Source organism: Puntigrus tetrazona, chromosome 8 (assembly GCF_018831695.1).
Source record: "Puntigrus tetrazona isolate hp1 chromosome 8, ASM1883169v1, whole genome shotgun sequence".
In the NCBI taxonomy this organism is placed as follows: domain Eukaryota; kingdom Metazoa; phylum Chordata; class Actinopteri; order Cypriniformes; family Cyprinidae; genus Puntigrus; species Puntigrus tetrazona.
Window position 1 is genome coordinate 5,755,973 of NC_056706.1, and position 20,554 is coordinate 5,776,526.

General features: G+C 35.0%; 1 protein-coding gene across 2 annotated transcripts in view; it reads right to left on the minus strand.

The window, feature by feature from the left end:
- Positions 1 to 20,554, minus strand: part of med27 (mediator complex subunit 27) — a 46,751-nt gene that overhangs the window by 20,452 nt on the left and 5,745 nt on the right. For both annotated transcript variants that reach the window (XM_043247045.1, XM_043247044.1), the window contains exon 3: positions 10,924 to 11,054. In XM_043247045.1, coding sequence (XP_043102980.1) covers positions 10,924 to 11,054 — 131 coding nt within the window. The remainder of the gene's footprint in view (positions 1 to 10,923; positions 11,055 to 20,554) is intronic.

A 20,554-nucleotide genomic window follows, 5' to 3' on the forward strand; every position in this document is an offset into this window, starting at 1 on the left:
TAAGGAAACCTAAGAAGTTTATGTTGCTCCAATGAAAGTTCAGTAAACCAAAACTTATATCTTAAATGCTTGTATTAAACCACTCATATTCATATGGATTAATTATGGGTGAACTATCCATTTAAGGGTATTAAAGAGAGTTATATGTACTAAAAATGGAAGAGGTATTCTCTGCATTTCTCACGTACAGATGATAATTTGAACGATTCCCGTTCATATAAATCAGTGAATACAACTAATAAGGCGACACGCACTTTTAAACGTTGTTCAAACTGTATGAATCTTTATCATTATTGGGTCGTCGTGTATACACTCTGCCAAAACACATTTCAGTTTTTTTTTGTTTTTTTTTTATCTCGTTAAAACATTTCCTTTTTCTCTGATGCTTCACCTACAGAAGAAGAGAGTGTAAGGTTTAGTGGTCGAGCGATAAGGTTTTTTTTTTTTAAAGGACGTTGCCAAAAACAGGGCATCTTGAAAAGCAGTGCAGCCTATGTCCAAATAAAGCCTATGTCAAAAATTAGAATTAATATTTAAGAAAGGAAAAATCATTTGAAAATGGATTAAAATATAAATGTATTATATTTTAAGTATTTTTCACAAATATACATTTAACAAACATTATTTAAAATTGTAATAAAAAAAAAAAAAAAAAAAAAAAGTAAATACTATAACACACAGGGCACTCAAAATTCTGTGGCAAATATGTTGATTGTGGATACACAGGCACACTTTACAAAATCTCAACTAGATTCGACCAAAGACTATAGAATACCTTATAATATGATTATAATGTTTGCTTTTACATTTCTAATTAACATTAAAGCAATAATTATACTTTTTTGTATACATTTTAATTCCTTTGTTTAAGAGTTCTATCTGATTATTAGACTTTTATCAGTATTAAACAGAACTGAACGAAAACGGCAAAACTTTTTCAAAATAAAAGTCTGATGAGTTGTCAAAATGCTCATTTAAAATGCTAGTTTTAAATATTCATTTGTATTAAAGTGACATGCAATAAAATGTCTTGCTGTTGACAGAACTGTTTGAGACAAAGTAAAAACACTACCATTGAGAAATTTTAACTAAACTGTTACAGATTTTTTAGTAAGGATCATATCAACTTGTGGAACATTGGCATCCGATGACACCTTTAAAACAGTGTCTACAGCAGTGATGCCAACTGCTTTCAGTTGAAAGCAGCTAAAACTGGAAGCTAAATATCACTAGATGACATCATAATGGCAACTTCACTATATAAAAGATGATAAAAATAGATCAGTGGGCAGATGAGAACTTAGATAAGGTTTGTCCAAGAAGATTCTTTATTTGTCTCTAACTTTTGAAAAAAATAGTTAAATTGCAACACTGGTCTCCACGTCAGACTGGTAGATGGTGTTGTCACTTTGTGCAAGGAACTCCATGCAAATACTAATTCGCGTAACATTGTTATTTACTAATTTTCCAGTTTATGCAGATAAAGGTGCTGCTTACATTTTGACAAGATTGCATTTTCAGGCCCCAAAATGTTGTTGTGGTATAAATGAAAAAAAAAAAAAAAAAAAAAAAAGATTTTAAAAATTAAGTATGAATTATATTTTGTTGAAAACAGTGTTGGGTAAAATCACTCTATGAAGAATAGTAGGAAGTACGGATGCACAACATTGGATTTTTTCCGATATACACACACACATATATATAGATACACATACATGTATATTATTTAGTTTACAACTGTCATATTTGTATTTTTCTTTTCATGTTAGCTATAGCTTCTGACCTTTAAATCAAAACATACTCATGTCATAACTTCAAATACTTTATTATCAGAAACACAGCTAAATAAAAGTGGGTCAACAGAGCCCCCTAAAGTATTAGAACTCCACATCGAATGGGCCGATTCCGATTTTAACATTTAAAGCCCATACTGGTCGTTCCCGATATCAATCCGATAATATTGTGCATCCCTAGTAGGAAGTGACTAAAAAGTACTTGCACAGACATTACTTGAGCAGCTAACTAAAGAAAATTGACATAAACATCAAAAAAGTCAAAAAAAGAGCTCAATTAAAAGAGCTTTAAATGAAATTATTTAAATTCACACGGAGACAGGATGTCTTAAAAGTATGCGATATTGCATGCTAGCTTGACATGAACCAAAACCTGCTCCTCCAGCCAATCACGGACACTGCAGCCAAGCAATTATTTTATTCCTGGCATAGGTGGTTTATTGGCAATAGAATGTCTGGGATGTAACCAAATAGGGTTAGTAATTACATCTCCATTGGCACCACAGAGGAGTGTCTGCACGTTACAAGACAAGACATGTTTTAATATCTCCATGCTTCGTAACTCATAATCTCTGGAGTGAAACCCACCTAATCTCCATGCAAACTAACTCATCATTGCTGGACTCAGAGAAAAGGTTTTTTCTTCTTCTGTGGCTCTGATTGTTTTCTCAAGCCAAGCAGAGCATGAGACTCATAATGGATTTTAGGCACAGCGAGGTTTAGATTAACATATCGAACATTACTTGCACATCAACAACTGTACACTCATTAAATCACTGTGTCTTCGCTCTATAAAGTCAATACCTGCCTGCATAGATTTTGTGGTCCAGGATATGGTCAAGAATGTGTAAAATCAGTCAAAAGCACTGCCTGCACGATCCAAAATTACATCTCCCTATGGTAAAAAACCCCCCAAAAACTAAATATACGAGTAAAAAATATGTATTAAACGTCGGAAGATTGTGTTGTAATTCCTTTTTTTTAACATTTATATTTAAACTGTATATTTTTGAACAACAACAAAATAATTAAGCAATTTTCTTCACAAAACTTTCTTCACATATTTGTGGCACAATTTACCGGTCCAAAAAAAACAAAAACCAAAAAAAAAAAAAGCAGCATTTTTTTATTTTTGTTCTACATATATTTTATTTATAACTATTTCACTCAAGAGACCACATAGAAAACTAATTTATGTATTCTGGATAAAAGTCTAAAATTAAAATATTAACCTAAGTTATGCAGTGTTGCAGTTCCTCATAGTTCCTGCCAAACTAGCAAATTTATTTACTCACCAAAGCCAATATTTACTCCCATTTGGTGCTTTGGCTGCCTTGAAACCACAGTGTTTAAAGGTCCTTGTTAAAAGTCCCTCCCTCTGGCCCTGCCCCAGGCCACCTTTCTGAACAGGTTTTTAATTGTCTACTACCCATCTGCCCTGTTACACCACTGCACTGTACAGGACGAGACCAAGAAAGGTCAAGAAATCCAATGGAAGAAGATGTGGCTGTATCCTCTGACCTTGGGTGTGCTGTAACGCTGTCAATCAGTGAGGCACCATGGGCCATTTGGCCAGTGATGGCTTCATTTTGGATTAAAATATTCAGTAGAAACTCAGAAGACAAAATTCAGGAGACAATTTACTCACTTGACCAGGTGTAATGTCTCAGGCGCTGTTGAGGAAGCTACTAGCAACTCAATTAAAAGTATTTAAATCGCAGTCAAGTCAGCCCTCAGGAAAAATAGCGATCTGCTGTCTTTGTTCATCTTGTACCATAAAACTTTTTTAACCAAATCACCTGAACTGTAAATGTCATGCATCTAAAATCTCTGCCGAGCTAGAGAACAATGCCATAACACATACTAGTTAATGAGAAACACTTAAAGAAATGTATATGTAGGCACAGACAGTGAACTGTCATTTAGTGCAGCTTTTCACATGCTGGATGAGAAACGAACCAGACTGACTTGTGACAAAGCAGAAATTTCTCTTTACTTTTATTTTTTTCCTTTTCTTTTTGCATGCACTTTTGAAAAGCCAGAAGTAAACGTCAGTTCTGTACAGTACGACTTTTATTGCATCTTTAATACATAGACTTAATAAAAGCACCTGCCGTAGCATCTTCGTTTAACGTGTTGCACTAAACATTATTCGATTTAACATTTTGAAATGATTTATTTATAGCATACTTTGGTTTTATTTAGTCTTACCTTTTTTCTTTACACCAAATTTAAAAATGAAAACGAATGCTGTGTGTTGATTAAATAACATCATTGATTGACCAGTTGAATGTGTTCACTAATAACTATGCGATTAATGCTATACATTTAATCTTTTCTTTTAAGACCAGTTTTAGGAAGTTTCAACCCAATTTAAAAAAGCTGAATGCTGAGGTCACTTGTATTGAATTTACTTCACAGTTGCAGCCGTTCATTTCCGATGGTTATGGTTTAACAGGACAAACTGGCTTATGGCTATTGAAATAAATTAATATCTTATGTATACTTTTTTGTTTGTTGCTAAAAAAACATTGTCAGAATCGGACAGTTTGCTTGTAAAATGGTATCGAAATTGATCATGAAAAATCCTGATCGGTGCATCACTAATTATAATAATATAATAAAGATCTGTATTTTCTATGAATAAACATAAATCGCTAAATCAGTAAATGAAAATAAGTCAGGCACTGGCAAAACATCTAGGGATGCATAACAATGATCATAAATTTAAGGAATAGTTCACCCAAAAAAGATAATTGTCTTCATCTACTCTCAGTCCTGTTGTTCTAAAACTGTATGACTTTCATTATTACATGGTGGGGGACAAATTTGTGAAATAAAAGAGCCAATGCATAAATGATGACAAAATCTGGGGGTGAACTATCCCTTCAATGGTTCTAATTTTACACTGAAAAAAACAAAAACAAAAAAAAACAATTACTGTACAAAAATCCTCAAGTGTTGGGCTTTTTTGATGTAACAAAATACTAGCTGGAGTTATTTGAGGGGATGAATGACTACACCATTAGATTCTGTAGAAAGACGCAAATGTTGGTTTTCTTTTTTCTAGCAAGCTTGTACTCTAAATGCAAAGTTAATGAATGCTCCATGGACATGTAGGTTCTGCTGCACAGTTTAAGGATCTAGTGTAGTGTGATTTGAATGTTAATGCATCAGATTATCATCCAGATGATGAAACATTTTCAGCGGATTACATGCCAACCGCTGAAAAACTGATGCGGCCACAAGAAAGGGCATCTTTAGACACCCCTGAGGATGGCAGGAAGTCAGTGTCAGGAGACCACAAAAAAGGAGATGCGTGTACTTTGTTCATCTTGATGTAACGGGGTAACATTGCTCTCTCAGTGTGATGGATGATACAAAGTGATCAAATAGCCCTTTCTTGTGACTGCATGTGAGGGTGAGATGAATACTGATAAATGAGTGCTGTCTTCCTCTCTTTCCTTTAATCAGGGATCAGCTATGACTAAAATTTTCATAACACTCTGCTCTCTAAGCTTTGCTGCAATGCAGCATAGGAAAGAGACACTTCTTGACCAGCGTTCCCTTCAGTCTGGTTCCATGCCAACTTAACTCACATAAAAACAGACAAATTGAATTTTTATTTATTTTTAATATCAATCCGGTTAAATTCAATTTTGAATTTGAAAAGTTACTTAAATATGATATATCCATATATCCATCCAACTATCCACTCATTAAACAAAAATATCAGAACAAGCGTATGAATTACATTCCATCAATCATTTCATCCACTAATCGAAAGTAAAAATATCAGAAAATAAATGTATGAATTCTATCCATAATAAAAAGTAAAAAATAATAATAAAAATGTTATTTCTATCCAGCTATCTATACTTCCACCAATTCATCCAATAAGCCCTCAAACTTCAATCCTTTCTAAACTTTTTTTTAAACTTGTTTTTCAAATACATTTTGTCTAGGCAAACTTTTATTGATTAAAATTACAGTAAGTTTTCAGAAAATCACTGTAAATATTTTAAATAAAACTCAGGAACTAAAAAGAGATTTGATGTCATTTCTAAATCAGTTCTGAACAGAACACAGTTTAGAATGTTACTGTACGAATACATAAGTCTACGTAAGACTAAAATGCCACCTCTTCATTTCAATCTTAATCAAAATTCAAAAGCATCTTTTCAAAGAACGAGACATTACAACCAACTCAGTGAAAATGAGGAAGAAACCCTGGGAAAAGACTTTGGGAGGCTCAGCCGGGGAAGCCCATCAGACTGGCACCGTTTTAAACACTTTCACAACAAAGCATTCACAAATGTAAATTTTTAGCAGATGTTATCCGGACTCTGAAATGAACTGATTTACAATAAACTAGAAATCTATGCTATGTGCACATTGGAGGAATGGAGACGGAGTATGACGGACACAGGTCGTAGCTGCTGTTAATTATAGTAACATGTAAAGTAAATCTGCAGGTCTCATGCGGGTGGATTGGTGAATTAGTCTCGGTTCGGTAACTGTGGCTTTTCCTGTCTGGCCGATGGGAGCAGAAGGCACTAAAATGACAACAGCACTCTTGCATTGATCCTAAGAGGGCGGCAGTCTCATATCCTGAGGATTCAAAAGCAACAGAAAGCCCCGAGAGGCCAAAACAAAGGTGACCTTGAGCTGAGTGGGGTGACTTTTAATATATATATATATATATATATATATATATATATATATATATATATATATATATATATATATATATATATATATATATACAGTGGCAAGAAAAAGTATGTGAACCTTTTGGAATTTCATGGTTTTCTGAATAAATTTGTCATAAAATTTTATCTGATCTTCATCTAATTCATTGGTATTGACAAACACAATGTGTCTAAAAGTAATAACACAAAAAAAGTCTGATCTTTCTTGTCTTTATTGAACACAATCATTCAACATTCAAAATGGCAGTGGAAAAAAAGTGAACTGGTTGACCCCTGGCAGCATAAACCTCAACCAGGCACTTCCTGTATGTGGATCAGACCTAGGCTATTTTATTCTTCCTGGCAGAACTGCTTTAGCTCTGTCATATTCTTTGGACGTCTCATGCTGTCTCAATCCATAGCATCTCTAGCTGGTGGGCCACTCCAAAAGTTTTGTTTTTCTGAAGCCAATCTGTTGTGGACTTGCTCCGGTGTTTTGGGTCGTTGTTCTGTTGCATCACCCACTTTCTACACAGTTTCAGCTGATGTACAGACATTCTCACATTATCCTGAAGAATTGTCTGATATACTTGGGAATTCATCTTCCCCTCAATGATTGCAAGCTGGCCAGGCCCTGATGCAGCAAAGCAGGCCCAAATCATGATGCTTTCTCCACCATACTTTACAGTTGGGATGATGTTTTCATGACGATATGCCATGCCCTTTCTACGCCAGATGTAGTGCTGTGTGTTTTTTCCAAATAGTTCAATCTTAGTTTCATCAGTCCACAAAACATTTTGCCAATACCGCTGTGGAGTGTCAATGTGCTCTTTTGTAAACTTAAGGCATGCAGCAATGTTCATTAAGCAGCGGTGTCTGCCGTGGATACCCTGCTTGTTCAGTGTTTTACGTATTGTAGACTCATGAACAGATATGTTAGCAAGTTCCAATGATGCCTGCAAACCTTTGGCTGTCATTCGGGGTTGTTTCTTTACCTCATTGATGAGTGTTCGTGACTTAAACAGTCCCAAATTGTCGTAGATTGTTTGCCTAACTGTAGACTGGTGAATTTCTAAAGTCTTTGAAATAACTTTGTAACCCTTGCCAGCTTCATGTAAATCAACAATTCTTGATCGTAGGTCCTCTGAAAGCTCTTTTTGGCGAGGCATGGCTCACATAATCATGTTCTTCTTGTGCAGAGCAAACTCCAAAGGTTTGAGGGTTTTTATCAGTCAAAGTAGCTGTAGTCCACACCTCCAAACTTATTATCTTAACAAGACTCCAGGTGTGTTCAATTAGCTGTTTTGAGGTCATTAACTCAAGACTTACTTTTTTCACTGCCATTTTGAATGTTGAATGATTGTGTTCAATAAAGACAAAAAAGATGTGTTTGTCAATACCAATGAATTAGATGAAGATCAGATAAAATTTTATGACAAATTTATTCAGAAAACCATGAAATTCCAAAAGGTTCACATACTTTTTCTTGCCACTGTATATATATATATATATATATATATATATATATCCTAGTATGATTCGGGAACTCACTGATTAGCAGTTTCATTACCTTGGTCATCCCGAAATTCAAACAGTTCACAAAATGAACAGATTACATAAAGCATTTATCTAGGCATTTATCATATCATATAACTGCTGTCTGCTTAGCTGGTGGGAAAGTGTTCAAGCGCAGACACGAGCCCTTTGAGCCAGATTATATGAGTAAATGCTGTGTAATTCTGTTTACAGGATTAATATTGCGATGAATGCGCAGGATGGGACCAGCTATCATTCAGACTCTCCTCTGGGCTGCAATTATCAGGCTAGTTTAATATGCCGTGATTTTAAAACAAATCGTTTTGTAGCAACTCCTGCTGGTTCATTAACGGCAGTATGAGTGATTATAACAGACCGATTGAATAAATGAATCGGTAAAGCCTCCGATTTGTTGATTTGATTGGTTCGAAGGTTCTTTACGCCTCTGCTCGTTTTCTTTTTATCATTATAAAAGTTGAATCACTAAAACTGGCCATTCCTTTGCTTGCGATTTAGTTGGCGTGCTCAATCTAGGCCAGTTCCAACTGCAATAATTCATCACATTATCATTTATTTACGCTGTAAACATCTATTAAAATGCATTTAGAAACTTTGGTTTCGGGACAGCCTTACTTTGTACTGTCGGACCGCTCATTTAAGCAAGCAGCACTGTTGGACGGGAATGCGATCAGAACGCGGCCGCGTAAAAAAAGTAACATAAAAGCAAACGCGCATGAAGGTTGTGCTGCATAATTCATGCGCCGCTCCTTTTAGAAATGGCAAATTCATCAGGACAATGACGTTTGACAGAAGAGCCGCTGTCTCTGTTCACCTTGCTCCGTTCAACATCCTCCAACATCCAAAAAAAACAGCACAGCACGGTGCTATTAAAGATACACAGTGCATTGTAGACTGATGGGCTAGTCATCTTCAGGCCACTCTCAGTCGCTTAAAAGCTGATTTGTCATGAGCACCTTACTTTAGTGTACTGCTAATGTTTTTTGTGTCGATGGATGAAAACAAATCCATCAAATTCAGTCTTTTGAGCTGCTGCTTGTGACCTGGTGCAACAAAAACAGAACCAGTGGCATCGACACTAGCAGTTCTGACATTTGGAGAGGTCTTTTCATGTACAGACATTATACTGAAACTGCGGGTTAATGGGCACATAGGCGGTATTTTGAAAAACCATCACTTCCACTTAATGCCTTTTCAAACATTTATTTCTAAACAAATCACTCTCTCAGTTACTATTCACTTAATAGTGCACTCCACATAGTGGGCTAAAAGTGAACCAAAAGTTCAAGTTTAATAACAGCTCACGGCACTACGGCAACTTTGGCAATGTCAGGGGCAGCTATTTCCTGTCAAAGTTCAATTTACATTACTGTTCAAGAGTTTGGTCATTTATTTATTTGATTTTCAAGAAATTAACATGTTTATTCTTCACGGATGCATTCCACTGATCAATAGTTTCATTAAGGCACTTACAAAACATGTTACAAAAACTCTTTTTAAAAATTGCTGTTTGATTACACATAAGAATGATTATCGGAAGGATCTTGTGACATTGAAAACTGGATTACTGGCTACTGAAAATACAGATTTTCCGTGACAGGAATAAATAACTCATAGAAATCAACAGCAATAATATTTCACAATATTACTGTTTTTACTGTATTTTCAGTCAATCAAAGAAATGCAGACTTGTTGAGCATAAGAGAGGTCTTTCAAAAACAAACCTGAATTCCAACTTTTGAACAGTAGTGTAAAATTTTGGAAAGACCAAAATCTCTAAAACCGTTTGTCAATCTTCAGGTGAAAAATGTGTATTTGTGAATCATTCTCCAAACTTTTATTTCCTCAGTTCACAATCCTCCCAGATACTGCATTTGATTAAATCAAGAAAGATAGAACTCTTGGGATTGAGTTAAGTAATAATATAAGTTGACTAATAAAATGTACAACAATTTCCAAATTGAATAAATTTCCTTCCCTCAGTTTTTTTTACTTAGAGCTTGGAAAACTTGGCAAAATAGCGCTGGTTTATGTAAACTAATTGGATTTGGGTTCAAAAACGTAACTGTAACTTTACAGTTACGTTTTTGAACCCAAATCCAATTAATATAATTTCTGATATTATATAGCATTTAGTCAAAACTATATAGGGAACGATTTTGGACAGTAAATTACACATCCACTATGTCCAAAAGTACATTACACCGTTTCTTCTCCTTGTCCTTCAGCATCGGACAACACATAGCGCTACGAGCACCCAGACAGGCATCAGAGCAAAGGAGAGCACTACAACTTGAAATAAATGAACAATCACTTTGAAGGACCTTGGAAAGAAAATAAACAAAATCAGATTAAAAAGAGCGCATTTGCGAGGAGAAACAGGAGTGGTATCCCATCAGTGGGCTTTTCAGAGGGGCACAGACCACCTGGGCTCCACTCTCGTCTCTTCTATCAGTCCTTCATACTTATTTTCTGCTCATTCTCCATCCGTCTTTCATCTTCCCTCCAGAGTCCAAGCTCTCTTCTCCTCTCTGTTCACCGAATCTCACTCTCAGTGCTTTATTATTAAAGCGTACGGTCTAAGACCCCAGTGACACCACAGAGACAATGAGTTATTCTACTCGGTCACTGTAATTAGATGAACCAATAGAGAGGAAGAGAATCAATGGTCACCTCTGACCTGCTGTTGATGGACAAGCAGATGCTGCTGACTTCAGTTTTCATGAATGTAGGCCTTCTGTTGCGCTTGTTTAGTCCTACATCTATGTTGTACATGAGAATCAAGTCCATATGTGGTACATTTACTAGACAACTAAACTGGTTTCACTGTGAAAAGGGTAATACTCTGGTGAAGAGATACTGCTAAAATATGACCCCATACTCACTGTGTTGGAAGGGCGAGTGTGCTGGGCTGGACTTTGGGTCTTCTTTTGGCAGATGTTCCCATCTGATTGGCTGAGCGTTTGAGTGACTGTTGGTTTAGAAGACTGGAGGCCAGACCTGCATGGTACTGTAACTACAGAAAGAAAAGCACACATTAAGATACTAGGGTTGTAAAATTAATACGCATTCTGCTTATTAAATTCAATTTATTTGGTCTTTATTTGGAATACATAGCAACATTTTAAATATATTTATTACATCATTTATAATTTTGTATTATGATGGCAGAGCTGAAATATCTACTCGTCTTCATGGTCACAATCCTTCAAAAACTTTCTAATACACAGATTTGGTGATCAAACCATTTTTGATTTTTTTTTTTTTTTAAACTAAAAGAAAATTAGGCATAATTTAGAAGTCGAAATTGTTTGTGATAAATGTTGTTACTGTCACTTTGATACATTTCTTGTCAAACAAAAGTATGAATAAAACAGAATCTAGTATGTAGCTCCGCCCCTTTTCAGTGATACAAATGGAAGGCAGAAGATGAGTGTATTTCTGTGAAGTGAAGGTAAAGTCATAATTTATGAATGAACCACTTGTTTTAAATAATTCCTTTCCTAATGACATTTGTTAAAACGTGTTTCGATGAGAACTGGAATAAGGAAATTCACTTCAACAGCCATTTACCATTCAACAACGATGATACCGTTATTGCAAAAATGGAAGTTCAAAGACAAACTTGTTTCTCTGATGTGTAAGGTCTATTATAAATGCAAAAAAGTAAAATAATAAACGTTTACTGTGGCATAACAGGTCCACAAACGCATCTGCATCTATTCAGAGTTTAATGGCCAATGGGTCAAATTTGAAACACACGGTGACTGTATTTAAGCCCCGAATTCAGAAACTCTGAACATGAGTGTCCAGAGAATCTTCAGCAGCTTTACAAAGAACAGCAAAAACTGTAAAACGAAATCATCACAGCCTAATTGGGCTTTTATGAATTGTTTACCCAAAGCACAGTTCCAATCTTGTCAACAATCTGCTCTTCTGGGAGAAAGCACAGTTGCTTGCATATAGTACTCCATCACGTTTTCCTTGTGTTCCTCCTCGTCTGCTGCCCACCTCCTCCCCCTCGCCTCCTGTCTTACTATGTTGAACGTAGCATGGCGCGTGTAATATCTTTGCCTTTGAAGTCGGAGTATCGCAGAAGCCTGTCAATAGCTCTTCTTCTCATGTGATGAAACCAAGTGAAAGGTGTCCGCTACCCAGAACGCTCAGGTGTAACACTCTGTCACTCAAGTCAGGACAGATGTTAACAGACGTGACAGAACTCTGGACCGGAAATCATCCTGCATGCTTAACCAAAAAAAAACGTACTGTGCATTACTGTGTTGTGATTGGCTGAATACCTCAAACGTGTGGCGGAAATGTTACGCCTCTTACCACAGTGTGATACCGTATCCTGGCACAATGACACCGAAACACATTACAATTAAAGCATTGGTTGCATCCAGTGGGGACATAGATCCCAACAAAACACAGCTTCTCCAGAAAATGGCGCCAGCAACAACACTACAGCGAGAATTATAGTCCCACCTTCTTTCTTTGCGTAAACATTTGGGCAGTGTAATAAAATAAACCCACTCTGTGATGTAGAAAAGAGGGGGTGTGTTTAAACTAGCCATTTTAGAGGGGTGTGGACTAGAGGCGTCCAAACGAATCATTGCATCGTGATGAGGACGTGGATGATTCTGCATCGATAATCGAATAGATCATAATCGATTATAGCCCATGACGTGACAAATATTCAAACGCACTCTCCATTTCAAAACTTTCCCAGCATATGGAATGTGTGTGCACTTAAGAAACTAACCGGTCATCATTGCACAGAGGCAAATGTGCATTACTTGACTTCCACTTGCTGTTATTAACGTCTATTACTATTTTTTTTTTTTTTACTTTTGCAAATTGCAATGCAGTATGTATTAGATGCACAAAGCTCACATGCTGACAGACTTTCACATGCGCTTTGTCTTTGTTTGTCCTAAAGCCGATGGAGCAGTTAAATGCACTTGGATCAACTTTTATTTCAGAGCAGAAAAAAAAAAAAAAATTAAAATATGTGGAATAAATCTGTGCATTAATGTGAAACAGTCTATTAAAACAGCCAGAGTCTATGATCTCATCAGTAATAACTCTATAATAAACCCATAACTATGATTGTCTGTAAAGATTTGATACTTTGCACTTCTAGACACTGAAAGTGCTTTTTCTTTGTCACTTGTAACGGTTTTTCCCTCTTTATTACAATTTTACTTATGTTTTGAAGCTATTTTAGACCTACTTTGAATAATTAACAATAATTATTTAATTATTAATGTGTAACAATTACTTTAAAAAGTAGTCTGCTTATATAATTGAATAAAAATGCAACTAAAAGTGCACTAACACGCTCCAAAGAGAAAAGAAAACTTAAAATGGCATCATATGACCCCTTTAAACATTAGGAAATGGATTTCCATTGGCCTATTGAGAAACTCCAACTTCAACAAAAGGCTTACTTGATTGTAAACCAACTACTTTTACAAACAAGCAACTTATTGCTTGACGAACTGCGCCTTCAAAGTATCTTCTCCAGCACCGCTGCTCTGGGCAGTCAGCTTGCTGGGACATCTCAAGAAAATCAATAGTCAACGAGCAACACGCTGGTAGCGAGCAAGGCTGATCGTAACACAAGCGGCGACAAAAGCGATCTCATCAGGCTTCAGAATTCATCAGCATGCACCCCTAGACAAACCGGGCTCTTAAATTAGAGCTCGCATAGGCCTGTGCCTCATTAATTGCTATTAAAATATTCCTCCTATTGAGCTAATTAGCCATGTTCCGAGGCAGCGGAGCGACGTTCGCTGAGTGAGAAGCAGACGGCGCAGCACTCCCCCTGTTTAATTTGGCTGACCAAAGCAGCTGTGTTAACGGGGAATTACTTTAATTAACTGAATCTCCTTTTCGCAGCTAATGAGCCGACTTGGTAAGGGCCAGATCTTGCATGAGCGTAGCATGTATGGTGGGAAGCTGGGCTCCAGCTGTATAAAAAGCCCTTGCTAATAAATAAAAAGCCTACATAACAAGGTAAGAAAAAAAATAAAACACAGATAGATGCTGTCAAGATGGCTCAGGCGCCTTTGAATGTCAAGTGGCTTGAGAGATTTGGTGCATTAAAAACATCCACATCAAACATCTGAAAATAAGCCCCTGGTAATTGTGTAGTTTGGTAATATTCTTCATTGTGACCGGGCAACTGAATGTTTGTAATATTTGTGATAAGATAGCTGGAAGTGGAGCTAGTGAGTTCAATTCAATTATGTGCAATTCAAACAGTCAGTTCTAATGAATTAATATGAATTACTCAGAAAAGTGAGAATTCTACATTTTAATTATAATATTGCATTTTATATGAAAAAACAAACAAATAGACTTAACACAATGCTAAACACACCATTGTGGAGTTAATATGAAATCAAATATATCAACTCAATTAATGAATAATTCTATAAAAATCTGTGCTGTCAAACAATTAAATTACATCCTCATTTAAGAAAAATATGTCTATATGTTAAAAACATTTATACATACACATACATGTACATTATGAATAATCATAATGGATTAGACACTTTACAATACATTATATTATTATACTATACAGTCCAAATTTTTACTGAATACTGCCAAAAGGCTGAAAAACATTTAGATACTGAAAGTATGCTGCCCATTATTTCCTATCTACTTGTGTCAATTAGAGGAACCCAAAGCAACATCTACAAGATGAAGCCTTGTTTAGGAAGAAAGAGGAACAGTGAAAAATAACACTGAGGCAAAGGACCAAAGACGTGGAGGACAGCAGAGGATGAGTATGAGAGAGAGAGAGAGACTCAGAGGACAAGATGGGCATTACCCAGAATGCTGTAAGGCAGCTGAGAGTGTCATCTCATTGGGGCAGTTGAAGATTAAAGCGAGGGGTCAGAATCTGACTTGTGAGAGGATGCACGGGACAAGCACACACAATCAATGTCACCGTCAAATGGAACAAAACAAGACAGCCTCTTTCACTAGAAGCAGACGCAATCACAGAAGCACAGAAAAACCATTGCGCTCTGCTATAACACATTATCATGCTATAATCCAATCCAAGATGTTACACACTCTGCTTTAAATAAGACCATTCGAAAACACGAATGCATTCCAAGGAAACCTTTAGAAAAACTTTACCTCAACGCTATGAGCGTGTCTAATGTGTATAACCTCAATGCAAGCAATATATTGATCAAGCGCTTTAATATATTATTCCATTAAAAAGTGAGGCCATAAATTGGGGACATGCACAAAGTAATTGTAAATGAATTATGATACTATATGCTTACTGTACGATATCATAAGTGCTATATGCTTACTATGATACTTTAAGTAAAGTGTTTTGCCCGAAACATTTTAAAATCACTTCATTTTTTTTTTTTTAATAAAGATAGGGCATCAATCATCTTCCAAATCTCCGCAACACTCCGACTGCAGTGCATCTCATTCCTGATGCTTTTGCATTTAATACTATAAGCAGACCTAGAGGACTGGTACTTATGCAAGCAAACGTCCCTGCATTATTCCATGCAACTAATTGCACATGCCCATCAAATCCAATATCTATTCAAAGAAGCTTCGCCGAGGAGGGAACGGCAAAACCATGTAACGAATACTAAGTACAAGTTGAAACAACTCTCTTTGATCATTCGCCGCTTGTAACTCTGCACCGAAAAATGATGAAATGACTGTTTGTATGAGTGCGTCTTTATCTAACATCCCACCATAACTTTACACAGCCTTGAGGAAAAAAATAAATAAATAAAATCACCTCAATTTGTTCAATGCAGTTCTGTTAGCTTTTAAGAGGCAGACTTCTGGGAAAACTTCTACCAAAATATTGAATTTACAAATCAGCATTCTAAAAGCTATAGCCAGTTGCGAAGCAAAAAAAATAAAAATTGTGTGTCGTTTCGAAACGGAGGGATGTCAGATAACATTGCTTATGGGTTCTTTCTAGTTTCTTAGGATAAAATGTTTGCTAAATGCAAATCAGAGAGTGCAAATTAATGTATATGCAACCTATAGCGCTGCATCTAATAACAACAGCTCATCTGTATCTTGAATAAACTGATAAAATGAATAATCAAGACACAGCAGCAGCTGAAAATATTACATAGAGGCTGTTACATCCATATGCATAATCTACGGGCTCATTGAAAATATTTAGTCACAAGCGATAATTAAGATATTAATCCCCATGCAATGAGAGATGGAAAACAGACACCTCAAGACTGGGAAGCTGGAAGAGGGAAAGAGAGAGATTGACGGGCAGAGAGAGGAAGAGACAGCAATGCTGCAGTCAGGGGGTTAATTAATTTTTAAATATCAGCCAGGGATCACAAGGTCTAGGGTATTTTCTATGCCTGGTTCTCATAAATCAGGGTTATGGGTAACGCAAATGAGATGAGACATACTCCATGCAGGAAACCCATTTGGATTTAAACAAGTTTCTACAGGCAGTGATTGAATAAGGAAAGAGACATGTGATTTCAAAACAGTTTTAAAGGAACAGTTTGCCCAAACACAAAATGCTGCTGTATTGTAATAAATAAAAATAATGTAATAAAAATTATATACATATATATATACATATATATAATATATACATATACATATATATATATATATATATATATACATATATATACATATACATATATATACATATACATATACATATATATATATATATATATATATATATATATATATATATATATACATATATATATATATATATATATATATATACATATATATATATATATACATATATATATATACATATATATATATATATATATATACATATATATATATATATATATATATATATATATATATATATATATATATATATACATATATACATATATATATATATATATATATATATATATATATATATATATATATATATATATATATATATATATATATATATATATATATATATATATATATATATATACACACACATACACACACACACTTTTATTTATTTAGATGGAACTACCATAAATGTAGTTCAGAGGACTTCTGAAGTCAAATGACAGCTCAATGTGAGGAGAAGATCAAACTTCTGTTAATCAGTAATAATCTTACTTTTAGTCAAAGCTCTGAAATCTCATTCGTGGCCACGTTCAGGTACAAAAGACGGCAAAATCGCACAGTTTGGGGTCACTGACAACAAACTTTATTTGTAAAGTAAAACCAGAATTGTCAGTTAAAAGCTATTATGAGTGAAATAATATAGACTATACTGATAAATCAAAAATGTTAACATTTAACAGTTAGATTAGGAATTTTGGGATAAAGTACTTTCTTAGACACCAATCAATTGAAAGATAGTGATGAAGCTCGATTTTAGAAGATACAGACAGTTTCATTTTTCTTTTTCATGAATACATTCTACCCATACAGTCTGACTTTTCCTTGAATGGTACATGTTTACTGTGTAGCTGTTAAAGAAGGGGGGAAAAATACAAAACATTTGGAAAATGAAATCATTTTGTTGGTAAAAATTCTGAAATGATAATAAAAGTAATGTTATGTTATTGTAGGAATAATGTCACGGTTGCTGCATGTGATTCTAAGACAAAAAATAAATTCTATGCACCGAAGCTTGAAGGATAGATATTTTTCCAATTCATGTATTAATTCAAATTAAATTTAAAATGCTTGGACTGTTTAGAAAATGGAGCAAATATTTCTATATTACCATCAAACCGAGAAACAAGCGTGTTTTAGCAATTAGGCTAAACCCTACAAAGAAATATCATTATTATCATCAAGAGTACATCAAATTTTAACATCAACCAGAAACTTTACAAATATATATCGTCCCCACAGACTTCTAAACAAACAATTTAAATGAACATTCACTCATATGAATAGCAAGCACTGGAAAAAAAAAAAAATCAAAGGTTCTCGCTTGTCCCTTGCTCTTTTAATGAGGAATTAGCAGGCCGAGGCGAGCAGAGACCACTGTTCTTTCAACTTTACACTCCCTTGTCTTGGAACTAATAAGGAATCCAAGCTGGCTAAAGTTACAACATCAAACATTTTTCTCAGAGCAGTGCATTTTCAAAAGGTCGCTGTTTTTTTCCGGCCCCTCTTAGTTGTTTCTCGTTCTTTTTCACCCTTTTTCGTCCCTTCGCGCCACGCTGATCTTTAAGACTGACCAGGCTATTAGTCCTTCCTGGCACGGCAATTGGCAGACACATGCTCCATCATTAACTGCGGGGCTGAAACATGTTGTGATGGCAAGTCCGCTGCTCTCTGATCTTATTGTGGGCTCCGGGTTTGAGGCCTGCCATTTGTTTCTTCTGACAGCTTCGTTCAAGACATGATTAAAGCGCCTAACCAGCTGCACGCTTTAAGGACATTGTACGATGTGAAAACCCACGAGCCTCCGCAACATTCACAGCATTCTGTTGATTAGTTTCAGGGCAAAAAAGAGAAAAAAAAAAAAACCTTGTAGGCTTATATATAAATATCCATAATATAAACCCTGACACAAGGGATTGAGTTATGATATAGCTGTTAGACACCTAGCTTATAGTGGCAACTTACTAAAATCTAGATGGTTTGAATGCATGAAGGTTAAAAGAACTTTAGTTTATTAAGACATAGTAGATACTTTAAATAATATTCATATTAATGTATGTAAAAAAAAATAAAAATGAATTACAAATCAGAAGAGAGGTGTTCCCAAAACAACCTTTTACATTTTTTTTCCTATTTGGTATTACAAGTGACTTTACTGATGTGTAACAACAATGGTTATGTTGCATGTCACATGTTCAGCTGTGACTAAAAGCATTTCATTTTGCATAAAGCGTTCAAAGGATAAAATAAAACCCCTGCAATCACCTTGATGATGTTACAAACCTACACTGACTTTTTTCAAAAGTTATTTTTGAAGAATGTTGTAATTCCTCACAACATTGGATCCTATTGACTCTCATAGTATTAAGGAAACTTAATAGTATTAAGGAAATAGTATTAAGTTTCCTTAATACTATTGTGTAATATTGTGTTTGCCTGAAAACAGAAAATCATGCAGGTTTGGAACAACAAATCAAATGATGACAGAATTTAAGAACTATTTTAAATACATTTATTTATTCATTCAATTATTCATTCATTCATTGTGCAGGAACACAAACATTTCTACTGGTATTGAAAAAACCCTCCCCAAAAACCTAACATTGTTCAAAATACTGTGCTTCACTGAAAAAACTAAATCATGCATGTTTGGAACAAAAGTTAATTTTTGGCTGAACTAAGCTATTAATTATTTTCATTAAGGTTTGTTTGTAATTTAATCATTTACTTATTGTTCTAAAAAAATGGGAAAAGAAAAACTAAATGTCAGTACTCATAAAAAAACACAATAAAGTTGCACTGTTCAAAATATCAAGTTTCACTGGAAAAAAGAAAATAAAGCCGGATTGGAACAAAACGAGGGTCAGAAAATAATGCCAATTTACAACTATTCCTTTGAATTTTTGTTTAGTGATTTAACTTATTTTAACTTATTTCTATATCATTTCTTTTTGGTTTGCTCTGCATAGTAACTAACTAAATATGCAAGTAAATAGGCAATGCAAGTCATAAAATTTTACTGCAACTGGCATGAATTAGTAAGGTTGGTATCATGACAGCTCTAGTGGATATAATGCTGCAGGAATGAAATAAAATATAAAATCGACTGTTCCTGTAGCTCATCAGGAGTCTTAGCGCTGTCTGAGCTGGCTCAACTGTATGAATGTGATTTGAATTCCCTCCATGTTTTAGAGCGAAGTCAAATGTGGAATTTCTTTGAGATCAGATCCAATCTGTCTGATTGAAGAGAGTGCTTATGTAAAGGTTCATTGTCCAAAGAATAGAGATTTTCCTTTAATACATAAGTGAATTACAATGTTAGAAATTTCACACAAGTGGAGCTAATTTCTGCTTCTTAATCTTTTGATCTCATTAGTTGTTGAGTTGTGCAAGTCGGTCACTTAAGAAGAAGAATATCGGAGCGCCGCTGGCAAAGTGACCTTGTGAAAGTCATTTTACTCCCAAAGTTCATACGCACTCACGATGCATGTGAACATGTTATGTGAAAGACAATTAAAGGGAAACATGTTGAGCCCTTGGTTACTAGCTGTCACTCACAACCACTTATTTCCTGATGCGTTTGGCTCCAGAAATCTCAAGGTCTCCTCCTTCCTGAGGCTTTGCCTTCATTAAATGGGAAGTGCATTTGCATATTGTTACTTGTAATCTAATAAATAGTGGAAAAATATGGTGAGCAGAGACCAAAAATAACCAGATTTCTTTTCCTCACTTGAACTTGCTTAAAGGTGAATTATTCATTTTCTTATGCACTTTACTAATATATATATATATATATATATATATATATATATATATATATATATATATATATATATATATATATAAAGAGAAAAATTAAATAACTTTAATAGATAAAATAGA